Source organism: Barbus barbus, assembly GCF_936440315.1.
Source record: "Barbus barbus genome assembly, chromosome: 3".
Classification (NCBI taxonomy): domain Eukaryota; kingdom Metazoa; phylum Chordata; class Actinopteri; order Cypriniformes; family Cyprinidae; genus Barbus; species Barbus barbus.
This window is the reverse complement of record NC_136731.1, coordinates 12500653-12524571: the sequence shown is the minus strand read 5'-3', so window position 1 is coordinate 12524571 and position 23919 is coordinate 12500653. Positions and strand designations below refer to the sequence as shown.

Here is a 23919-nt window from a genome sequence, read left to right as displayed (position 1 = left end):
AGATTTTGCAAAGGTAGTTCAACATTTGTACTACTCTTTACTACAACCAAAAGACAATAAAAATGTAATAATAGATTTTGCCCTCCAAACTTTTGTTTAAATTATTTTTTAAGATGCAATATTTTATTCTATTGGTCGATTACTGCAGAGAACTGTAGTTTTTTTTTTTTTATGTATATATTTGTATTGTTATTTATTTTTATATGCAGTGGACCAAAAAGTATTTGAACACTTAAGCCACATTTAAAAACACCTGAATTTAACTGCATTATATAACTAAATAATCAAAGAAACAATTCTAGGGTTAATTTTTCTGGGATATTGTTTTGCTCAGTTCCCTTCAAGTTCACACAGGTGTCCATGCAAATTAACCACGGATTAAGTTTATCATATTAACTATCATCATGATCTACTGGAAACCACAAGTTGTGCCCAAACTAAGCATCACATTAATTTGTCAACAATATTTTAATTGTTTTAAAATTTTCAAACAAATGCAATTAGCATTGTAATTATATATAATGCCATTTAAAAAGTTTTATGATCAAAGCTCTTCAGTTTTTAATGTGGGGCAATACATAATGTAATATATTGTATATATGTTTGTTTGTTTGTTTATTAGATTGTGCAAGGCTTTTTAAGTGACTGAAGTGTCCGAATACTTTTCAGCGTCACTGTATCTGAGTATGGTCTGTGATTGTCTGAGAAAACTGCACATTCATCTAAAAGTCATGATTCATGAACACTGTCAAAACCATGACGCTTCATATGCCAGGCCTGGTTTCCACAATACCGCAGAAGAAGAAAGATGGTGAAATCACTAAAAGACTGTTTGATGTGAAAAAACAAAACAGTTTGAGGAGTTTCCAAAAAGAAAGACACACAATAGCAAACCGTTATAAAGCCAAATAGTCGTTGCATAATAATCAAACAGTTGACAAAACAAACACGTGTCCCTGGCATCCCTCAGCATCCCACCAACACACCAACCACAAGATCTCACCATGGAAACGGTTGCTATGGTGGCCCTGACAGTGGCTTTTTGGTCTTCGAGAGTCACGATCTAGTCTAAGCCGTATTAGTGCATCCTATGATTCAGCACTGCTGGGCCGCTGCTGTTATTTGAACATTCATTAAACATTAAAGCGCGATTTAATCACTCGACTTGAGCTTGAACAGCCGTTCAGGACTCTTCAACGCTCCTCTGGCATGACAATGAGTCATGAATGAGTGTGTTTGAAGAGATAAACACACACTCTCACCTCAAACTTCTGCCGCAGCTCCAGGTTAATGTCGTTCTCCTCTGGGATGGGCACGTTGTAGTACTCACCCTCCTCCTGGTTTAACATCTTATACCTGTCAAATAAGAGAATATCAGACACAACTGAAACTTTAAATAGTATCATGATACAGTCTAAAAAAGCATGGTACAGTAATATGAGCATACCACGGTATTTCCATGGCACTCTTTGTTTACAAAAAGTACATGCCTGCATATACAGCATGGCAGTAAAAAGGCATAAACCACAGCAATATGCATTATAATGCTTGAATGATGGTACACTGTCATCTGTAGATTTATGGCTTTAGTAAGAAACCGTACTTCCTGTTGTCATAAAAATGACATTATAAAGCTGAGGGAGCAGATCTGGTCTCTATCTCTCTATATTAAAATAAATCACACTCTTTTGTCCATAGATCACTCTGTAATTTATAAGATACACTGTCAAAACTAGACGCTGAGTGTATTGACTTTTTTAATGATCGGCACAGTGATATTAAGGTGATACTGGGAGCAAATCAGATGAGGAGAAATTTTTCCCATTTCAAAATAATACAGAAACTCTACTATGCCAGATTTCACAGTACTAAATCTGAAGTATTATTACTATTTAATGTTTTGACACTTTATTTTACTTATATTTTAGATTATAATAATTTATTCCAGCTCTAACATTTTTAAGTCATTGTACACCTGCTATTAATGCACAAATCATTAGTTCCTTAATTTTTTTTTTTCTTTCATAAATGGCCCACAGTTTAACTTATAAACTACAGCTGTGGTTGTCACGAATCTGGTCCATGACCGTCTGTCCAACTGCCACAAGAGGTCGCCTCTCCATCATATTGACTCACGCCACACATCACACCGGACTGCAATTCCCATCATCCATTGCACTGATTGCACATACACAGCTGAATGCACTGATCACACAGCTGTCACTAATTACACGCTCACCTAAGAGCTATTACACACACTTCATATAACACACTCAGATGCTGTTCTAGTTGCCGAGTATTGTCTAACATTTAGCACTCTCCTAGTGTTAGCTACTTACCAAGCCTTTCTGTGTTTGTTTTTGTGTTCAGTATCCTGTATTGTTCTGCGTTTATCCCTCTCCGAGTGTTAGCTGCCTTACGGAGCCATTCCTAGCTTCCGTTTCATATTTTAGTTTAAGTCTAGTCTTTTCGTGTTGCCTTGTTGTCTGGTTCCTGATCTTCTGCCTTGTACCTTGGATTAACCCTTTGCCTTCCATTTGGACTCTGTTTGCCCCTGCCTGGACCATTGCTCGTGTACCAGGATTACCCCTCTTGTCAAGCCCATTGGATATTGTCTGCCGATTGAAGATCACGCCCGTTTAATTGAGTACTCATCTGTCTTGCCCTCAATATACCTGTTTGCCATTTGTTCGACCCTGCCTGTGTTCATGTCTATTAATAAAAAGCTTGCACATGGATCCACACGCCTCATGTCTCGTTCGCCCCATTAAAGAATACTCGGTCAAACAAGTATCCAGCAGCTTTTCAAAGGGACATTTGTCAGGTATGGACACAACAAGAATATTGTTTGCCCTTAAACAAGGCCCACGATCACTGGAGAACCATATTAGAGAGTTTTTAGCCATCGTCAACTGCTCCGCCCTGGTGGGCTCCTGTTCCATCCTAGTCTCCGGTTCCGCCCTGGTTTCCTGCACTGTCGGCTCTGCTCTGGTTCCCTGCTCCGCCTTGGTTCTCTGTTCCGCCCTGGAGTCCTGCTTCGCCGATTCTGCCTGGGTGTCCTGCTCTGCCTCAGTCCCCAGTCTTCCCACTTCCACATGGACCTGGCCCTCCGTCCCTTCCCCTGTTCTCCCCTGTTCTTCCATCACCAGGATTTCTTCAATGATCTCAAACCATTGTTTACAATTCAAAGTGCTGTCTTTAAGCCAGTTCCTAGTGTTTTTACATGACACAAGAAGAATCTTACATAAACTGGTCGCTTTTAGGTACTATGCCTTTAATATTTCCCATAAGCAAAAATAAAGAGGTTCTGGGTATTCAATATCCAAGCACTTCAGACATAACTACCTGCACGTCATCCCAAAAAGATTGGATTTTGTCACAACTCCGAAAGATATGTGCATGATCTGACTGTCCCTTCCCCTGTTCCGCCTCTGCTCCACCACCCACCTGGATTTTACTGTTTTAGGAGCGTCTGGGGGTGGGGGGGGGGGGGGGGGGGGGGGTCTCTGTCACGAATCTGGTCTATGACCTTCCGTCCTACTACCACAAGAGGTCTCCTCTCCATCATATCGACTCACAAAAGATATGAGCATGATCTGCTTCTAACTGTCCACACTGTCTCCAGCAAACCTGTTGTCTGGAGACTTGTTTGCTTTTGATCTTAGGTGTTATAAAGAAGCGAATAAGGCACTTCCAGGAAAACTCCCTCCATATTAGTGAGCTAGTGGTACTTTGGTGTATTATCCACATATCATACCAATCCGTTTCTGGTATTTCAGTGTTTAATACTTTATCCCATTTCAATTTTATATAGAGTGTGGAGGAAGGGCTGCAACACATTAACACCTCATATATGGAGGAAATTATTCTGGGCCGTGTATGATTATAAGCATCCATCATCATTTTAGTAAGGGAATGGATATCATTTGCTCTAATTTTCCTTTTTTTATTGTAGTAATCCCTTAATTGGAAATATCTAAATAAGTCCTGATTTCTAAGTACAAAATTATCCTTTAAGTCTTGGAAACTTTTAATTTCACCCACTGGGAATGATTGAAACAGATACAGCAAACGTGGTAAAATATTAATTTTTACTCCTCTTATCCTATCACTGAAGCTCATGGGGTATGTGGACCACCTCTCAATATCGCTCTTTATATTATTAGTAATTAGATCATAATTGGCCCTATACAATTTTGTTGAGTCTTTAGTTAAATTTACACCTAGGTATTTTAGTCTTTTTGCGTCCCATTTAATGTCACAATTTAGTTTGAGTTCTGTGTTTAGTTTACAATTAAACATAAGAATTTGGGGTTTTGTTACATTTCATTTATATCTGGCATATTCATTAAATTTCTCTAACACTTGCATAAGGTTTGTGAAGTGTTTCTTGGGTTCAGCTAAACAAATCATAACGTCATCTGCAAACAGACTAATTTTATGTTCTATACAATTGATTTCCACCCCTGGTATCAACAAATGCTCTCTGATTGATTGAGCCAGTGGTTCTATATAGATGGCGAAGAGAGAAGGACTAAGACAGCAACCCTGCCTAGTTCCTCTTTCCAGGCAAAATCTTTCTGAAAGAGACCCATTTACTCTCACTCTAGCAGTTGGGTTTTGATATATTGACTTTATACACTGGATAGATTTATCGTTAAAACCCAACTTTTCTAGTGATAAGTAAAGAAACTCCCAGTTGAAGCCTTCTCAGCATCAAGACTGATTAGGGCAACAGGTAGTTTATTTTGTTGAGTCTTATCTATTATATGGAGCATTCTTATGATATTTTCATATATTTGTCGACCTTTAACAAAACCTGTTTGGTCCTCATCTATCAAATCTGGTATGAACAATTGTATTCTGGATGCTAAAATAGAACTATGAATTTTATAATCTGTATTACGGAGGGATATAGGTCTATAATTTTGACAGTGTTCCCTGTCTTTTTTTCCCTTTGGAATTATGGAAATTATAGCCTCTTTCCATGACAGAGGAATTTTTCCTTCTTTTATGAGCCAGTTGAAAGTGTCCATTAGCAATGGCATCAATTCTTTATTAAAAATTCTGTACCACTCTGAAGGGAATCTATCACTCCCAGTTGCTTTGCCTGACTTTAGTTTACCAATGGCTTGTTGTAACGCCTCAGCAGTTAGACTTTTATCTTGTAAATCACCAATAGAGGGCAGATCTAATGTATTAAGGAATTCTAGTACTTTTGTTCTATCCATTACAGAGGTCTGTTTGAATAGTTTTTCATAATAATAATAAAAAAAAAAAAAGTTCAATATCTTTTGGATCGCATTTAATTTGATTTGTTTTGGAATCATATATACACCTTTTTAAATGTTAATAATTAAAAATAAATACATTTTTAATTTTTTGGTAAAGCCCAGAGTAAGCTTTTGCAAATATCAGATATCTACAATACAAAATAAATGCATTTATAAAAATTACCTTGTTCAAAAGTTTACATATGCTTAATTCTTAATGCTCTTTTGTTTGTCCGAAGCAGTTAACATGGTGCTCAAGACGTCAACGTGATGCAAGAGGGGGGTGTAAAAATGTTTCGGTAACACAGTTTAGGGACCAATTCTCACTATTAAGCAGTTGCTTATTAGCATGCATATTGTCACGTTTCGCTGTGGAGGAAGGACGCAGGAGTCGAGGAAACGTTAAACAGGCTTTAATCAAGGAACTCAGATAATACACAATGGGAGAAGCACACACTCACACATAGCAACAAAGTAGACCCGACGAACAAGAACTGAAAGGACAGGGGCTTTTAAAGACAGGATAACGAGTGACGAAAGGAGACACAACTGGAATCAAATCAATAATCACACTAGGGAGAAACTGGGTCACAGAACACATGTGGAGTAAAAAACACAACAAAAACTGTCCAGGGGTGTGACATTACTGCCCCCTCCCGGAAGGCACGTCCCACGCTGTAATACTTCCACCGGGGAGGGGGGAGTGGGCAGACAGAGTCCAGGGAGGCGACGAAGGAGGGAGGAGCCAGGGAAGAGACAGGAGGGACCCAGAACAGGAGGAGTCTGGCGGGACCCAGGCCACAGCCATAACGGTGGCCCACGGTGGAGCCGACGGAGGGAGGAGCCATGGAGGAGGGATGGCCGCTGAAAGGATGAGGAGCCCGAGGTGGAGACGGAGAGCTGAAGAGCAAGGGTGACGGGGAGGATCCGGAGGTCTTAGGTGGAGCAGATGGTGCCGGCGACCGACGCAGAGGCGTGGATCCGGGAGGCCGCGGTGGAGCCAGAGCGACAGAGGACAGAGGAGGAGCCGAGAGGATGAAGGAGCCTGATGGAGCCGGAGGGACGAAGGGAAGATGCGCAGCCGGAGGAGTGCATCACGAGATGCAGGATGGTCGACGCAAGACCAAGGCGGAGCCGAAGGGACGAGGGAGCCCGGCAGAGCTAATGGACTGCCGGGCCACGGTGGAGACGAGGGAGCTAGGATCCATGGTGGAGCCGGCAGGTCAATGGGCCGAGGCGGAGTCTGGGCCGAGGCAGGCTGGAGGCAGAGTCGAGGGAAACTCCGACCATGGCGACGCTGGAGGATGGTCCCGCGGAGCTCGCACTGCATATATGGTGGGCTGAGGGCGAGCAGAGGGGCTGCCAGATGACAGTGGTGGAGGAGGCAGGAGTAGGTGGGAGGGTGGTCATTTGTGAGTCTCCGGGTTTCCAAGGCTGAACTCAGAAACGGGAGCCGACACTGGAGGGCGCTCTGGAGGCACGGGCTCTGGAGGACACTTTCGGGGAGTGGGGCACTGGAGGGCGGAGACGAAGGAGATTCAAGAGTGAAGAAGAGCTGGACTTGGGATCTGTGGCCCTCCCTGGGCCAAACTCGGGAAGTTGAGCCATTTCTCCCTTGCTGTGGCACAATTCACGTGCCATACTCAGCTCACCCTCACACCGTCCGCGGCTCTCTCCCTCCAGGCGGGCGTTGTTGCTGGCTCACGCACCTTGACTGACGTCATCAGAAGCTTCGGCTCCACGGCGATCCATGGCTCTGTCACTCCGATGCCTCGTCGGTGGCGGCAGGCTCTGGCTCTTTGTCAGTGGTGTGCTCGGGCATGCGCTCCATGCAACGAGGAGATGGTGGGCTGGGCACTGGGTCTGGAGTGGCACTGGCACTAGCACTGGAGTGTCCACTCCACAAACATGGTGAAATTCGCTCGAGGGCCATCCTCAGATGACGGTGCTCTGTACGTGGACTTTAAGCTGGCATCATTGAATGCACAGAGCACGTCGTCTGGGAAGGAGGAGGTATTCTGGGCGAAGGAGGGGATTCATGGGGAATACACACAACGGAAACAAAAAACACTGAGGAAAAAAGCGGAAACAAAAACAGAGGGAACACACGGAGGTAACTGTATCGGTCGGGTCTTCTGTCACGTTTCGTTGTGGAGGAAGCACGCAGGAGTCGAGGAAACGTTAAACAGGCTTTAATCAAGGAGCTCAGGAGATAATCCAAAATGGGAGAAGCACACACTCACACATAGCAACAAACTAGACCCGACGAACAAGAACTGAAAGGACAGGGGCCTTTAAAGACATGATAATGAGGGACGAAAGGAGACACAGCTGGAATCAAATCAACAATTACACTAGGGAGAAACTGGGTCACAGAACACACATGAAGAAAAACAACAAAAACAGTCCAGGGGCGTGAGACATATTACTAGCATACTGGCTGTTTATTAGTACTTATAAAGCACATATTAATGCCTTATTCTGCATGACTGTATTTTAGATCCCTTAACCCGACCCCATACCTAAACTTAGCAACTACTTTACTAACTATTAGTTAAGAGTAAAAATTGGACCTTAAAATAAAGCATGACCAAGATTTTTTAATTTTGTTTAAAAATCTTGGTAACAATTTAGATTAAGGAACACATACACATGATGGTTACTGTAGTTCTAGACTAAAGGTCATTGCACACTGGTCATTGAGTCTGAAATTTTCGTCCGAAATTTTTGCACGTTAAAAAATAACATTTACACACTGCCTCTGAAACTTTCATCCATCATAAAAAAAATCAGATCAGGTTCAATTTTCTGCGTTTTCGCATCCGTAGCATGCATTTTGATAGGAAAGAATGAGGAATACAAAAAAACTGAAAAACGCATGCAAAAATTTCGGACTCAGTGTTCAATGGCCTTAAATGTGAACATGCATTTACTCATCTCATTTGCACAAAAACAGATTCAGTATTCCTCAAAATGAATAAAAACAATAAAATGCAAACTTAGAATATGACACAAAACTGTAATAATTAAATCTGTTAAATAACACAGCTATCCTTTATGTATTTAATCCCATTTTATTAATTTATGTATTTGCTGTTGATCCAATTCAACCATACTAATAAGCAAAAATGTCTTTAAATTTACATTTCCTTCAGCCGGAGGCTTATTCATTTCTGGTGTGAAAGGGCTTTTACAATTTCCCAAAAATAAAACTTTGGTAACACTTTATTTTAGGGTTTCTTAACTAGTTGCATGTTAAGAACTAGTTTATTCGCATGCATAGTAATATGCATTAGTAATATGCATTAGCATGCATATTACTAGAATATTAGCCATTTATTAGTAGTAATTAAGCACATATTAATGCCTTATGCTACATGACCTTATTCTACATCCCTAATCCTACCCAATACCTAAACTTAACAACTACCTTACTAACTATTAATAAGCAGCAAATCATGAATTTATTGAGGGAAAAGTTGTAGTTAATACAAGTGTTCCCTATTCTAAAGTGTTACCAATTTTTTTTTATATATTAAAATAAACAAACAAGCCCAACCCAGATGAGAAAAAGTAACGCAAAAGTAACATAACACATTACTTTCCACAAAAAGTAACTCACACAATCAGTTACTTTTTAGGGAGTAACACAATATTATAATGCATTACTTTTAAAAGTAACTCCTCAACACCGCACATATTCACTAAGGTGTATATAAACTTATGACCACCACACCTGTATATAAGAATTGTGATTTTTTTATTAATATCTTCAACTATTTATTGAACATTAGTGTCTTACTATATTGCAATTTTATACAATAATGACCTTAAGACTGTGTGCTACAGTTATTCTACTCCATGTTGCACTGTGCTTAAGAACCTGTGGTAAAATCACTGTAAAGCATGTCCTTTTATGGTTTATTGCTTGAATAAGAGCTGTAGTGTGAAAGCACCAGTTTAACTCAAAATACAGGAATAACATGATTTATACTGTAATATTTGCCATCTGTATATGCATTTCAACTATTTTACATTAAAAAAGTATGTGAGGAAAACAACAGTTTGTTATGTTTGTGGTGTTTGACTCACCAGCCACATAAAGGAGCTTTGATCAGCTCAGACACACCAAAGGACATGCAGCCCATGAAGTCATTACGGGTGGTTCTGTCCCAATCCCACACCTCCACGGACAGACGGCGCTCCTTATCCGACGGCTTTAACTTACTGCACACAAACATGCATCAGAAAACACATCTACAATGCAGTGAGAGGCTGTGTTTAACACTGACAGACTCACAACATGAAGGACTCGTTCCAGGTGGGGTTGAGCGAGGAGCGGATGGTGCGGGTCTTCTGTTTGGTCTCATTCTTGGGGTCTGGGATGAGTTTGAGCTTCACATACGGGTCTGACAGGCCATTGGGGTCCATGGGAATCAGATTCCGGGCCTCACCCACTGATTAAAGAGAAAGAAATCAAAACGTCAACTAAAACACTCTTCAACCAAAAACAGAAACAAGATGAAACATCAAGTTTGATTGTATAAACAGGTTTTGAAGAACATGTAGACACAGGAACAGGAAGTGCCACCATCTCATCTTACTTTGGCAAGTTTACTGCTCAATGATTCTCTGTCAACAACGAAGAAGGTGCTGTCAAAACAGGCAGGCTGCATTTCTATTAATGACCAAAAGGGGGAGACGTGTCTCTTTCAGTCTTTCTCACAAGAACATTTGGAAACAACTTAAACAGAGCTCACTTTTTTCAGATCTGAATGTGTGGAAAACATTGCTCAAATCTCTTAAGAAGCTCTAATGCACAGAACACTCATTCCCAAGGTCTGACAGTGATAGTGATAGTGGCCATTAATTTGACTCTCCACATCGCCTACACTTGGTAGCTGATAGAGAGAGATGTCAGCAAGAATCAAGGCTTTTTCTGCGGCTGTTGCTTAGATACGACATCTACGATGAGCGCCGCGCTCATCCGTTTGCTTCCTCTTGCTCTTCTGAGGCTTTTGAGATGGAAAAAGATCCACCACTGTTAATTCCAGCTGAATCTCCTTTCATGTGTCTTTAAACATAGTCTTCTGGAAATTATATTTGTGCCAAAAGTTATCCCCAAAAAAAGAAGAAGATCTTGTACATGTAATGACACAGACTGATTATGAAAACAGCATAATTAATTAAACATTCAAAACAACTGCATTTGATTTACTAAACTGTGTTCTATCGGTTGATTTGCTGTTAATGATTTTAACAAACCCCTGAGTATTAAACTTTAGTGTACAGTCTCAAACTATTTGTCATGAATGATTCTTCAGATCATTTAGCTTGTTGTAGAGAAACAATCATACATTTTTCATCTGGAAATCTGACAATGCCATAAAATCACCTATATAATGTAGCAACATGCTAAAAACACTTTATAGCAACCACTGAGTATTGACACAGCTTTCATGAATTGATTTTATATCCATATCAGGTAACACTTTAGAACAGGGAACACTTATTCACTATTAACTATGACTTTTCCCTCAATAAATTCCTAATTTGCTGCTTATTAATAGTTAGTAAGGTAGTTGTTACGTTTAGGTATTGGCTAGGATTAAGGATGTGGAATAAGGTCATGTAGAATAAGGCATTAATATGTGCTTAATTACTACTAATAAATATCTAATATTCTAGTAATATGCATGCTAATAAGCTACTAGTTAAGAGACCCTAAAATAAAGTGTTACCCAATATCATTACATTGTATTTTTTTAACAGCCCTCAACTAATACTGTATATACAGTGAACCCTGTCAGTTGGTACATTAGTATAATATTAAATTGGTAATAATTTATTTTAAGTTGCTTATTAGCATGCATATTACTTGCATATTGGCTGTTTATTAGTTATAAAACATATATTAATGCCTTATTTTACATTATCATATTTTAGATCTTTTACTCTTACCCCATACTACCTTACTCACTATTAATAAGCAGCAGATGATGAGTTTATTGAGGAAAAAGTCGTAGTTAAGTTTAGTTAATAGTGAGAATTGGTCCACAATCTGAAGTGTGATTTAATGTTGAAAAAGTCCAAAAGTCCATTGATATTTGTTTTTAAAATAAAACAACAACAACAAAAAAAAAACAAGAGAAAGAAAAAAAACTGATTGCATACAAACAATTACATAATGAAAATTTAATATAAATTTACCAAAAGGCTCCTCTCTAGAGTTTTTTTTCCTAGTGGGCTAATGAGCTGTTGTATATTGAATGGCTTTCCTGAGGTAAATGTAGCATTATGAGACATTTTGTTTGGAAGCTGTTTTATTGACATCTTTCCAGGGTTGAAATACCTGTTGAGTGATCATAAGACATGACTGTTGCTTTCATCACCTCCTGCTATTCATTCGTGTTTCTTTTGTGCTATAGCTAGTAGAGGAAGAGATGTCAAGGAAGTTATCTGTGATGCCACATGAAGATATTTATTGTATGAATTTCAGATGAAATTTACAGAATTTGATAGCTCAGACTTTGTTTTATATTAAAAGTATCAAAGGCAGACATTGCAAACTGCAAACACTGTTTACTTAAGTTTGCTCAAGCACCAACAGAAAACAACATGAACTAAAGACAGATTTTTGAATTTTAAGAATCAATATTGGCCCAACTTTAGTACAGATATACACGTGTCAACACTGTGGCAATCACTCTTAACACCTTAGCATTGAGACAACAGCTTTAGTACAAACCTAGTGATGATGTCTAATCCTTATTACGCTGAAACATATTGGTATAGAAATTGGCAGTATATGTCACAGACAATTACAAAGAAATGGTAGTAGCACTTTAGTATAGGGACCAATTCTCACTATTAACTAGTTGCTTATTAGCTTGCCTATTAGTAACATATTGGCTGTTTATTAGTACTTATAAAGCATTCTGCATGACCATATTCTACATACCTAATCCTACCCAATACCTAAACTTAACAACTACCTTACTAACTATTAATAAGCAGCAAATTAGAAGTTTATTGAGGATTGGTTTGTTAATAGCAAGAACTAGACCTTAAAATAAATTGGGACCAAAATGACAAGTAACACATTAAATTAAACATGACATTTTGAAGTAGAAAAACTGAAATAGTATTGTTCTAAAATGCAATCCAATAATCTTTGTTTTATTTACAACTTGCAAAAATATTTTTATATTGTACCATCATAATTCTTTCATCTTAGTTATTAATCCAGTAAGTTTTATTGAGTTCTGAGGGATTTCATGAAATTATCATGTTTCCTCTTCATATTGCTACTACATTACTAGCAATGTTGCCCATATTATGTCATCCTAAACTTCAGTAAAACATATCTTACTGATCTTTACGGATGGCAGCATGATTTCCTAAAATGTAAGCTTCAAAGGCTATTTTTACATGTGGTTTTCCATGGACACTCAAATCGCACGAATAGCCTGAGAAATTCAGATGTGCTGTTATATAACCACCAAATGTCCAGTCCATGGCATGCTGGGTAATCTGATAAAGCAGTCAGATGAGCTCGCTTCTTCCCATTGTTTATCCACAAAACAGGAAGGGTCAGCCAAGATTCCCCCGTCTGACTTCAGCCCAAAATAAACAAACTCGCATACAATAACAGCATTAAATCTCAATCAAAACACTCGCATTTATCTCCTCTGTGCATTTGGTGTCTGTACGAGATCCTTAACCTGCAAGAAATCTCCACAGAAAGCTCCAGGATAGTCATGTACATTCAAGTACACAAATAGACACTGTTTCCAGAATAAGGAAATGAAACAATGCATAACACTTTTCATGCCCACAGAGCCAATAATACCATAGTCATCTTCATCCTCCCAATTGTTAACCCATCAACACCACCTCGACCAGCATATCACAGCTATACTGTCAAAGGCCTGATCTAATATCTGGCAGTGAGAACAAAATGAGTCATAGATAAAATAAAACCACACAAAAGTATGACATGAAGTTAATCCCAACTGGCAGACACTAAATATCACCTACAGTCATCACTTTAAATAATAACCATTTATTATTTATTTCCATCCTCCGTGTGGACCGAGAAAGCACATCTTTGGGCAGTGCCTTCTCTTTAACTGTTATACCGCTTCCAGAATCCAGAGAGACAGAGGCTGATAAGACTGAGCCGTACCTCAGGCAGGACCCACAGTACGACTTACATCATTTGAGCCCTCCGTTACAAATGGGATCCATGAGGGAAGTGCTGATAGGGACCACCAACATGTTTAGCTGAGGCCAAAGCTTGGGGGAAGGGGGGTTATGTAATAAAAACCCTCAAAGAAGACAAACAGACTCCAGAAGTTCAGGCCTACAGAGAGTGATCAGGACCAGTGCGAGGTCTCATATGCAAAAACGCAGATTCACATCACAAGCAAAATGACATAGATATGCTGTGACTTAGATATGCTGTGACAGTGAAAACCCTGTACCGTAAGTGGTGTTGATTGTGCACAGCAGGCATACATCTGTTTAATCAATAATTGATCAATCATATCAGAATAGTTTATTTACTAAATAAAACCAAGATGAAACTATATATTCACTTTCAAAAGGGACCAGAGTTCTGTCTCCACTGTATTAGAAAGGGTTCAAGAACTGTCTTTTTTTCAGCATCTCTATGTCCATTGTCTATCATGTTCCTTCACTGATTGGCTAGGGCCACCAATGCACTGGATTTAGAGTTACCATACATTTTTTATCCATGACTTTACCAAGACCGTTCCAGTCATTTGTGATTACAAATTAATGATTTTTTTTAAATCGTTTTGATTGAGAAAATTCACAAATCACTCAAACAATTCAATGAACAGAACTCGATCTAAGAACAACTCAGACATCAAAAATCACTATGGATTGCAACCAAGTTTTAGTCTAAAGAGCAGTATAGTTGAAAAAAAGGATGAAAAAAAAAAGAAGTTTTTTTTCCAAAGTTGCATGTCAATAAGACTTTTTTAACCATTTTAAAAGGTGTCTCGGTCCCACTTTATATTAGGTGGCCTTAACTACTATGTACTTACATTTAAATTAATCATTTGATACAATGCACTTATTGTGTACATACATATTTTTACATTGTTCTTATATTTATAAAAATACCTATATGTAGTTACATATCCCATGACATTTCTCTTAAAAAAGAGTAGGGGTGTAACTCCAGTGTCCTGGCCAAATTGCCGCCACTGGCCCTTGTCAATCATGGCCTCCTAATAATCCCCATCCACTTGATTGGCTCTATGACTCTCTCTCCTCTCCACCTGTAGCTGGCGTGCGGTGAGCGCACTGGCGCCGTTGTACTGTGGCATTTCTTATTATCAATGTAGAAAACAGTTGTGCTGCTTAATATTTTTGTTAAAAAATACAAAATAGAAAACAGAAATAGAAATCCTTTGTAAAGTTATAAATACCTTCATTGACACTTTTGATTAATTTAATGTGTTCTTGCTTAAAAAAAAAATCTTACTGACCCCAAAGTTTTAACGGGATCATAAACTGAGAAAACAAAATTCCCTTGATCTTTTGACATATAAGAGGTCATTGTACTATAAAAACATCCTGTAAGTTTCAGAACTCCTTAGTTCTCCTTAGTCTAAAAGCAGCTTATATGGAGGCCATTCGGGCAAAACGACAGCTTGTGGAATACACGACTCTATGATGTATTAGTATGGCTAAGCACCGCCTCCGCAGAAGAAGATCAACATCTGCTTCTATGTCGCTGCCTGTTTAACCCCACCCACTGATTTGTGCATGTAGTAGTTTACAAGAGAGGCGGTCCATGCAGAAACCAAACAATAAAGATGGTTTTGAAGACAACAAGCTGTGCATTGCCAAGTTGTGGAAAACACTCTTTGCATTGCCTTCATTCTGATAGCAGTGTTAGGAAAGAGTGGAGGAACTTTATTTTTAATGAAGTTCCAGACCTTGTCAGTAAGAACTCGGTTCTTTGTTTACTTCATTTTTACTGTGGATTCGATTACAAACAAGGCACAATTCGACACGGGATTTTCAGAAAGATTGAAACTAAAAGACGAGGCTGTGTTGATTATATTGGATCCAACAGTAATGTTGCAACAAGTGTGAGGAACTGTTTTTATTACGTGATCATTATTGCTTTGTCTGTTATTACAGATCATTTGATATATTTATGCATTACTCATCTATTAAGGAAGTAGGCTGTCAAACATGACTATTAGCCAATGAGTGGGCGTTTACTTCTGAGTCTACAATCCGTCACGCCTATTCAGACAGAGCGTTCTGATGAGGGGGGTCAAAAACAGGACAGAAAATAGCATATTGCTTCTAAATTATTAGGCTTTTTGATGTAAAAAATCTTGAAAACATTATAACTGGATCTCAGAGAACAGTACAAAATAAAAAACAAAGGCAGTTCATGACCCCTTTAAATGGTATTGTTTGTTTGTTTGATTGATTGATTGAATATCTTCCATAACTTTTTTAGGTCTGATAAACACAACCTAAAATTTCCAAATATTTATAGGTTTTCCATGTTCCTGGGAACCATGTGGACTGTGTAAGAGCAGCAGTTTGTATCTCATTGGTCAGTCAGTTCTTTTTTTTTGATAGGCAGAGAGAGAGAGAAGAAAAGAAAATGTCTATCGCAACAGTAAAACTATCACCAACATATGACACATTCACAGATGACAGCTTGTATCAGTCCTGCTGCATTGATCGAGAGTTCAAGATACTATACAGGCAGGAAGTTGCCAGTCGCATGGGAAATTTGCCTCTGCGTCAGACGCCCTGGGACATGCTTCTGATTTACAGCAGGTATCTGATGCTCCATATCACAACTGTCAGAGGCAGCTATAGAAGAATGACCTGCTAACAAGATAAACTTAAACCAACATAAAGTTCCATGTTGGTCCTGACTGGTTTATGCTGGTTTACCTGCATAGTCTTGCTGTTTAATTTAGAAGGTGAAAAATGTGAAGTTAGCCAAAAAGTAAAAATCTGTCTAATAAAACTGGTTGACCAAACACTTCCAGCTAGCTATTCTTGTATCAACCACTTGTTTAATATCTAATAAGAGTGTGTTGCCTTCAAAAACCTGTTTAAATGATTATCAATATTTAACCATCAGGCTAATACCCTGCACTGAAAAGCATGACTGAAGAGATAATGACTAATGTAATGTAAATAGGGATGACTGAATGGTTTAGCCAAGTTCACAAAACCACTTTCACACCAACCATATGGACAGAACTGTGATGTCCGATGCACTCAGGTCTGCACCGAAAGCATCTTAGAGTGTGCTCAAAAAGAGGAAACCCAGCCTGAGGGTGTATTTGTGTTTGTTGTGTGCAGAACATGTGCACACGGATGCTGCTGTGTTCTTGGCTGGACAAATTTAATCAAGTTCACCTCAGAGCAGTGAACTCACAAACCCCATGAAGAACCCAATCATATTCTTTACAACTCCCCGCACATGACCTCTCCAGACAAAACAAACATGTTAATACTTCTCTCGAATCCAGCTAATCATATTCTTTACAACTCCCTGCACATGACCTCTCCAGACAAAACAAACATGCTAATACTTCTCTCGAATCCAGCTAATGATTAGTTTGATGTTCTGTAACCTGAAACAACAGTATTTTTTTTTTCTTTGTGCTTCCGAAATAAAGAATTTTGATATAAGACATTGTGGTAACATTTTAGTATAGGGACCAATTCCCCCAATTAACTAGCTGCTTATTAGCATATTTTTAACATATTGTCTGTTTATTAGTACTTATAAAGCACATATTCTGCATGAGCATATTCTACATCCCTAATCCTACCCAATACCTAAACTTAACAACTACCTTACTAGCTATTAATAAGCAGCAAATTAGGTGTTTATTAAAACAAAAGTCATAGTTAATGGTTTGTTAATAGCAAGAATTGGACCTTAAAATAAAAGTGTGACCTAATGCTCACAACTCAAAACTTTGGCCTATAATCATGTACTCCTGTCCAGTTAACAGAAGTGTAAGCTCTCCTTGTGTCCTTTTCAAAATCTATGGACATTTTTAATGGATAATATACATTTGAATAATAATGTGTAAAGGCCTGTTCACACCAAGGACGATATCTATAAAGATAACAATAAAGATAAAAAAATCGTTCTCAATATTAAAGAATAGCAGAGTCCACACCATGGCTATAACGATAAAGGCACAGAGAAACAATATCAACAATCACTTTCAATGCGATTTTTTTTCCAGCTGATGAATGATAAAAATATTGACACCCAATCAGAATCCATCCTGCTATAATGAGCTTGAGAATTTAAAGCGGCAGACGAGCGTGCGCTTAGAATAAACAGACGATATCGTCCGCTGGTGTGGACACTATCAAAGTTATCTTTATAGTTATCATTCTTGGTGTGAACGGGGTTTAAGTATTCATTAAATTTAAGCATATTAGTGTACAGTACATTCATTTTTTCCATGACCAATCTGTATTAGTCTATAGCATTATAGCTCTTTCAATCATAACATTTATTTATTTTACTTAAAAGGTACGGTAGCAAAACAGTCTGTTTAATTTTAAAAGGATGGTTGTCTCAAAAATGACAATTCTGTCATCATTTACTGACACTCACTTTGCTCCAAACCCATAAGATTTTCATTCATCTTCAAAACATGAAGTCAATCTCCAATCTCCTGAAAGTCCAAGTAATCAAAAGTTTCAAGAAGGTCATAAAGGCCTGATAAAAGCGATTCATATAAGGATATTTTGTTTCCACATGCAAATCAATCACTTCGCTTCATAAAATTGGGATTAAATCACTGGAGTCACATGGATTACTTTATGACCTTTTTGGAGCTTGAAACTTTTAATTGCCTAAACTTTTAATAGATGAACAGAAATCTCCTAGGTTTTCTGAGGAAGAACAAACGTTTTACAAGTTTGGAACAACATGGAACACACAGCTAAAAAACAAATGAAACTTTGTTTTTGTGTGTGTGTGTGTGGTGAAAGAACCCTTGACTAACATCATCAAGTGCAATAAAGGGGGAAATAAAATGCAGCAGTATAGAATATGGCTCCTTCTACACTATAATCACAATTTATGACTTAATAACCGTAGAACTTGCTGAACGGGACTCTTCACAGACAGTGTGAAGGCCCTGCTTGACTTCAGCATGTCTGTGAGTGTAAGGTCAGAGATAAGCAGAGATGATATTCTCACAGCAGGGAAGAGGTGCCAGCTCACAGGAATGTGTTCACTGGAGCAAGAGTCTCTGAGCGGCCACAGGCTGGCATATATGTCTCCTCCCCCACATAAACCTCCACAATCACAGCAGCCGGGCATCAGGCCAGACATCTGGCACTTAAGCTCCCTCATACCTGCTGCCTGCATGTGTCCTGCTGTGACTCTGAGTCCTCCACACACACACACACGCGCTCAATCTCTAAACCCACTCAAACCCCAACGCATGACCTACCATGATTGCTTAATGCTAACTGGCAGTTTGTGGAAAAACAGCATCAACGTATTATAAAATATGAGTAATAAGACTAACGTGAACTTGCAAGGATCACGCAAACATATAAAAATAGGAACATATTATGCGAATTATACTAATAATGTAGAAGCATTAAAATGACAAGGACTATTTGGATGAATATAATTTTTGGACTAGCCAAATTTCATGTTCAGGGCTCAACACAGGGCCAGATTTACTAACAGCTTGAGCCTAACTACTGTCATGATTTATTAAAGACACATAGTGAAAAATTAGTGATGAAAAGGAGTAGACAGTTATTTTTGCAGCTGACCTTACTGCATATGCATTTTGGTCACACTTTAGTTTGAGGACCAATTCTCACTATTAACTAACAGTAACACTTTAGAATAGGGAACACTTATTCACTAATAACTACGAATTTTCCCTCAATAAATTCCTAATTTGCTGCTTATTAATATTGCTATTAATATTACTATTAATAGTTAGTAAGGTAGTTGTTAAGTTTAGGTATTGGCTAGGATTAGGGATGTAGAGTAAGGTCATGTAGAATAAGGTACTAATATGTGCTCAGTTATCACTAATAAATGGCTAATATTCTAGTAATATGCATGCTAATAAGCAACTAGTTAAGAGACCCTAAAATAAAGTGTTACCTAACTAACTATTGGCTATGACTTTTGCCTCAATAAACTCCTAATTGGCTGCTTATTAATAGTTAGTAAGGTAGCTGTTAAGTTTAAGTATGGGGTAGGTATGGGCCAATATGCTAGTAATATGCTTGTTATAAACAATAATGTTATAATATGTTATGTAATAAACAAGTAGATAATAAATCATGCAAGGTGATATACTACGCTTTGCGGTAGTCAGGTTACTGGTATTTGCCTCAGTATTTAACGCCCAAATACAAACACCCAAAAGCATGCCTTAAAGGATTAGTTCACTTTTAAAAAAACTTTTGCTGATAATTTACTCACCCCCATGTCATCCAAGATGTCCATGTCTTTCTTTCTTCAGTCGAAAAGAAATTAAGGTTTTTGATGAAAACATTTCTCAATATAATGGACTTCATTGGGACCCAAACGGTTCAAGGTCCAAATGACAGTTTCAGTGCAGCTTCAAAGGGCTTTAAACGATACCAGACGATGAATAAGGGTGTTATCTAGCGAAACGATCGGTCATTTCAAAAATAAATTAAAAAGTTTAAGTTTTATAAGCACAAATGCTCGCCTTGCTCTGTTCTGTGATGCGCGTTCGTGACGTCACGTAATACGCAATTACGTGGAAAAGGTCACGGTTGAGGTAGGCGGAAATACCGAGTCAGTAGGCTTTTTAATATTAAAACACCCAGGATACGCACACGAAATGGGCATTTTAAACGATAAACTGACACAAAGACATTTGAATATGTGTATATGGTCCTCCTTCCGCACATTTGTAAACACTGAAAAGCTTTTAAAAGTGAACTAATCCTTTAACCCATTTTCCACTTGTGTTGTTAGCAGACTACCCACAACTGATTATCACCCCCTCTGCTTGTTTGCTACCCTACACTAATATGCACTGCTCTCGGTAGATTGCTTTGGTCTTTATGGAAATGACATGGCTGTGTCTGTGTTTTTTTTTTTTTTATTTGCACACTGTCAGTAGGTGAGCCGCAGGACTTTTCACTCCTATTGGATTTTATAAGATTGCTGTCTTAATTTAAATAGCTAGCTAATTTGACCTGTTTAGTAACGGGCCAGTGGTTCAGGTTTTTACTTGCTCTGACAAACAAACAAACAAACAAATAAGCAAACAAGTAAACAAAACAAACAAGTAAGCAGGCAAACAAACAAACAAAAAAAATAAACAACAAATTTAAATTTTGGTACCTCAGCAAAAACTACTAGTTTAACAAATATAAAGTTCAAACATTATTAAAGATAAATAAACAGTCAGTAATAATACAAGAATAATAAACAAATTGCAAGCAATAGCACAAATAAATACTATAGACCAAGGACAAATGAAATAAACAGTGCTTTATGTCTTTTAAGAGTAAGTTTAAGAATAGTATTTAGGTAAGAAATGCTATAGAAATTGAAAAAAAAAGTATTGCACAGTCTTTACTGTATAAATTAAATGTTACTTTGCAAATACATGTCAACTATGAGATCTGCTAACAATTTATTTTGATACTTCCCAACAGACATACTGCTGACTATATACGTAAGTAACTTTGCATGTACATATCAACTTATTTTACTAACCCTAACTATAATCTAACAGTTTACTAATACTAATGAGAGTTAGTTGCAAAGTTAGTAGAATGCCTAAAGTGTTTTTATCAAAATAAAGTGTAACCTTAAAAACAGATTCATCTATATTAAATCTGCAACAGTTATTCCATCAGGAGAACAGTGAGTGTTTCTTTTATTTTTCTTCTGTTATTTGCTATTATTCAGTTCTTAGGCTGCTGTCACTTTAAGACCTAATTCACATATCCAATAAATTGGCACATATACGATTTTCTCCAAACTGTTTACATACTTAAGCCATAACTGACTGTTTTTTGTGATGGTTTTTACACTCTTCTGTGTGTATTTGTCTGGTCAAGTGTGATAAGTCATGAAAAAAAATAAAAATTTAGTACTCACATGAGTTCTGAGAGATGGCTTTTTGTGTGTGCACTTTAGGTTTGTTCATTTGGTAAGCAGCCATGTAATATGACTAAATAAAATCTTTCAGGGAGATACAAAACGAAGATATTCCCAGTGCATGCGGGATGCTAACCTGTGACGTGAAGTCTGTCTCCGCTGACCTCGATCTTGAGGAATAGTCTTCCTCTGCGTTCAGTGTGGTCGGTCCCGCATAGACTTGGCACGTTCATCACACACTGCTTATGAACGTTCATGTCACAGGCTGAGAATAAGAGAGAGAAACATCTGTAAACACTACAGGATTAGACATAATAAAGTCAACATGAAAGGACATTCACAACCAAGTTTCCCTCCACAGTCTTTTCAACAGAACAGGGCAGTTTGTATATAGGGTTTGATTTAATATATTTGGAATTGATTAAATTGTAATAAGTTGTGTATATCCACAACAATAAATTCAATATAATGGCTTGCTAATTTTCCTACTTAAGCTCATTGGAAATACGTGCTTCTACTTACATTTCTGCAAAACTCAAAAAATGCAATATCCAGTTGGAATGAACACGAAGGGCAGTAAAACTCTGACAACTTTTATTTATTTTCACACAAAGTATGATTTACAGGGCCAGAGTTTGATTAAGAAGAAAGCCTAATTTTCACTCAATATTATGTTATGACTTCAAAACATGCTGGGAGATTTGAAAACTGATACTTTTGAATGTTTGCATCACATTTACAACTTCATACTGTATGTAAGGGTTTTCTAATGCAGTAGGTTTGCTCATTAGCTCTCGCAATACGTTGTTGCACTTGTGAGGTGAAGAGCTCTTGTATAGATCTTATGAAACTATGGTTCAACAAAACAGCTAAAACCAGCATATAAGGACATTTAAATAGCAGGTTTGCATCAGCTAATGTGTTTTTATATCACTTTTGCTTTTGTTAACAATATCAGGTTGGTTTAGGGTTGGGTTTGGTGTAGTGGGTATGTTTTTTTCAACAAGATTTCTTTCTTTTTTTTTCAACAAGAGCATTAACCTTTTAGCAACACTCCCTGCACATTTAAATTCTGAACCACTGCAATACGTGCCTGAACCAACATAATAAAAACATAGCCACAGTCATGTATTGAATGCACATTTTAGCGCCACTTACTGGGCGTTTAACTTTGAAACTGCCACAAAACATAAGGAATGTAATATTGGTTTTGCAGAAACGTCGCCACAAGCACGTATTTTCAACAAGCCTGGGATGTAATTTTCTCTTTGTGGTTTTAATAAAATAAGTGTAGGCCGCAAGCCAGAGCCATTTTAGATGTAAAACTGATATGATTTTTCAAGGTAATATTTGTAAGAATGAATGCAAATGTGCATCATTTTGTCTTATCCACATCCACTTTTCATTTGTGTGAAGAAAGCTCCTGCACATTATGAAAACTTTTAATCCTTTGAAAAACATGCACTGATGAATTGTTCACATTAGACATGGAATTTGTATTTTGAAGGCGAACAAGATCCATCTCATGTTAAAGTGCCCCTATTATGGATTTTTGAAAATGACCTTTCATGCAGTGTGTAACACAGTTCTAAGTGAATGAAAACTGTCACGGTTTGGTTTCTGTTTAGTTTCCCTTTTGCCCTTATTTGGTTTTTCCTGTTCTAGTTTCCTGTCATTAGTTAATTATCGTTCATCCTCATCACCTGTGTTATATTAATCTTGTTTCCTTGTTTGGTCAGTCCCTTTATAAGTCCTCAGTTCTCCTTCAGTCTTTGTCTTGGATTGATGTTAGTTAATGTTAGATAATGTTAAGTTTATGTTAAATAATGGAAGTTGTGTTGAAGCTGAATAAAGATACTCCTTTTTTCCAACTCCTCGTCGTGCGCTCCTGACTACAACACATACCATAACAGAATCCAAGACCGAAACAGGATGGATGACCGAGCAGGATTTATTGCCCTGGCCCACGCATACAGATGATGATTCTGCCCACGGCGATGAAGGTTCCGCCGTTAGCGGCCAACCCAAGCCCGCCGCCGTTAGCGGCCAACCCTAGCCCGCCGCCGTTCGCGGCTAACACAAGCCAGCCACCTGAGAATGTGGCAAGCCCCCCGCCTGAGAATAACAAGCCCGTCTGAGACTCGCAAGTGCCCTCTAGTGCCTGCTCCTCGCAAGTGCCCTCCAGTGCCTGCTCCTCGCAAGTGCCCTCCAGTGCCTGCTCCTCACAAGAGCTCTCCTACGTCTCCGCTGGTTCCGTCCAGCTCTCCTGCGTCTTCGCTGGTTCCGTTCAGCTCTCCTGCGTCTCCACTGGTTCCGTCCAGCTCTCCTGCGTCTCCACTGGTTCCATACAGCTCCGCCCTGTCCGAGCGCCCCCAAGAGTCTGTGCCGTCCGAGCGCCCCCAAGAGTCCTCTCCTCAAGTGCCCGCTCCTCCTGAGCGCCCCTCAGAGCCCGCTCCTCCAGAGCACCCCTCAGAG

At 38.5% G+C, this 23919-nt stretch overlaps 1 protein-coding gene across 1 annotated transcript in view; it reads right to left on the bottom strand.

Moving 5' to 3' along the window:
* LOC306846029 (protein kinase C alpha type-like) overlaps positions 1–23919 on the bottom strand; it is a 192112-nt gene that overhangs the window by 41632 nt on the left and 126561 nt on the right. Inside the window, exons 5-8 of the mRNA XM_079379099.1 lie at positions 21581–21709; positions 9574–9730; positions 9366–9500; positions 1263–1356 (exon numbers count right to left, since the gene is read on the bottom strand). Coding sequence (XP_079235225.1) covers positions 1263–1356; positions 9366–9500; positions 9574–9730; positions 21581–21709 — 515 coding nt within the window. The remainder of the gene's footprint in view (positions 1–1262; positions 1357–9365; positions 9501–9573; positions 9731–21580; positions 21710–23919) is intronic.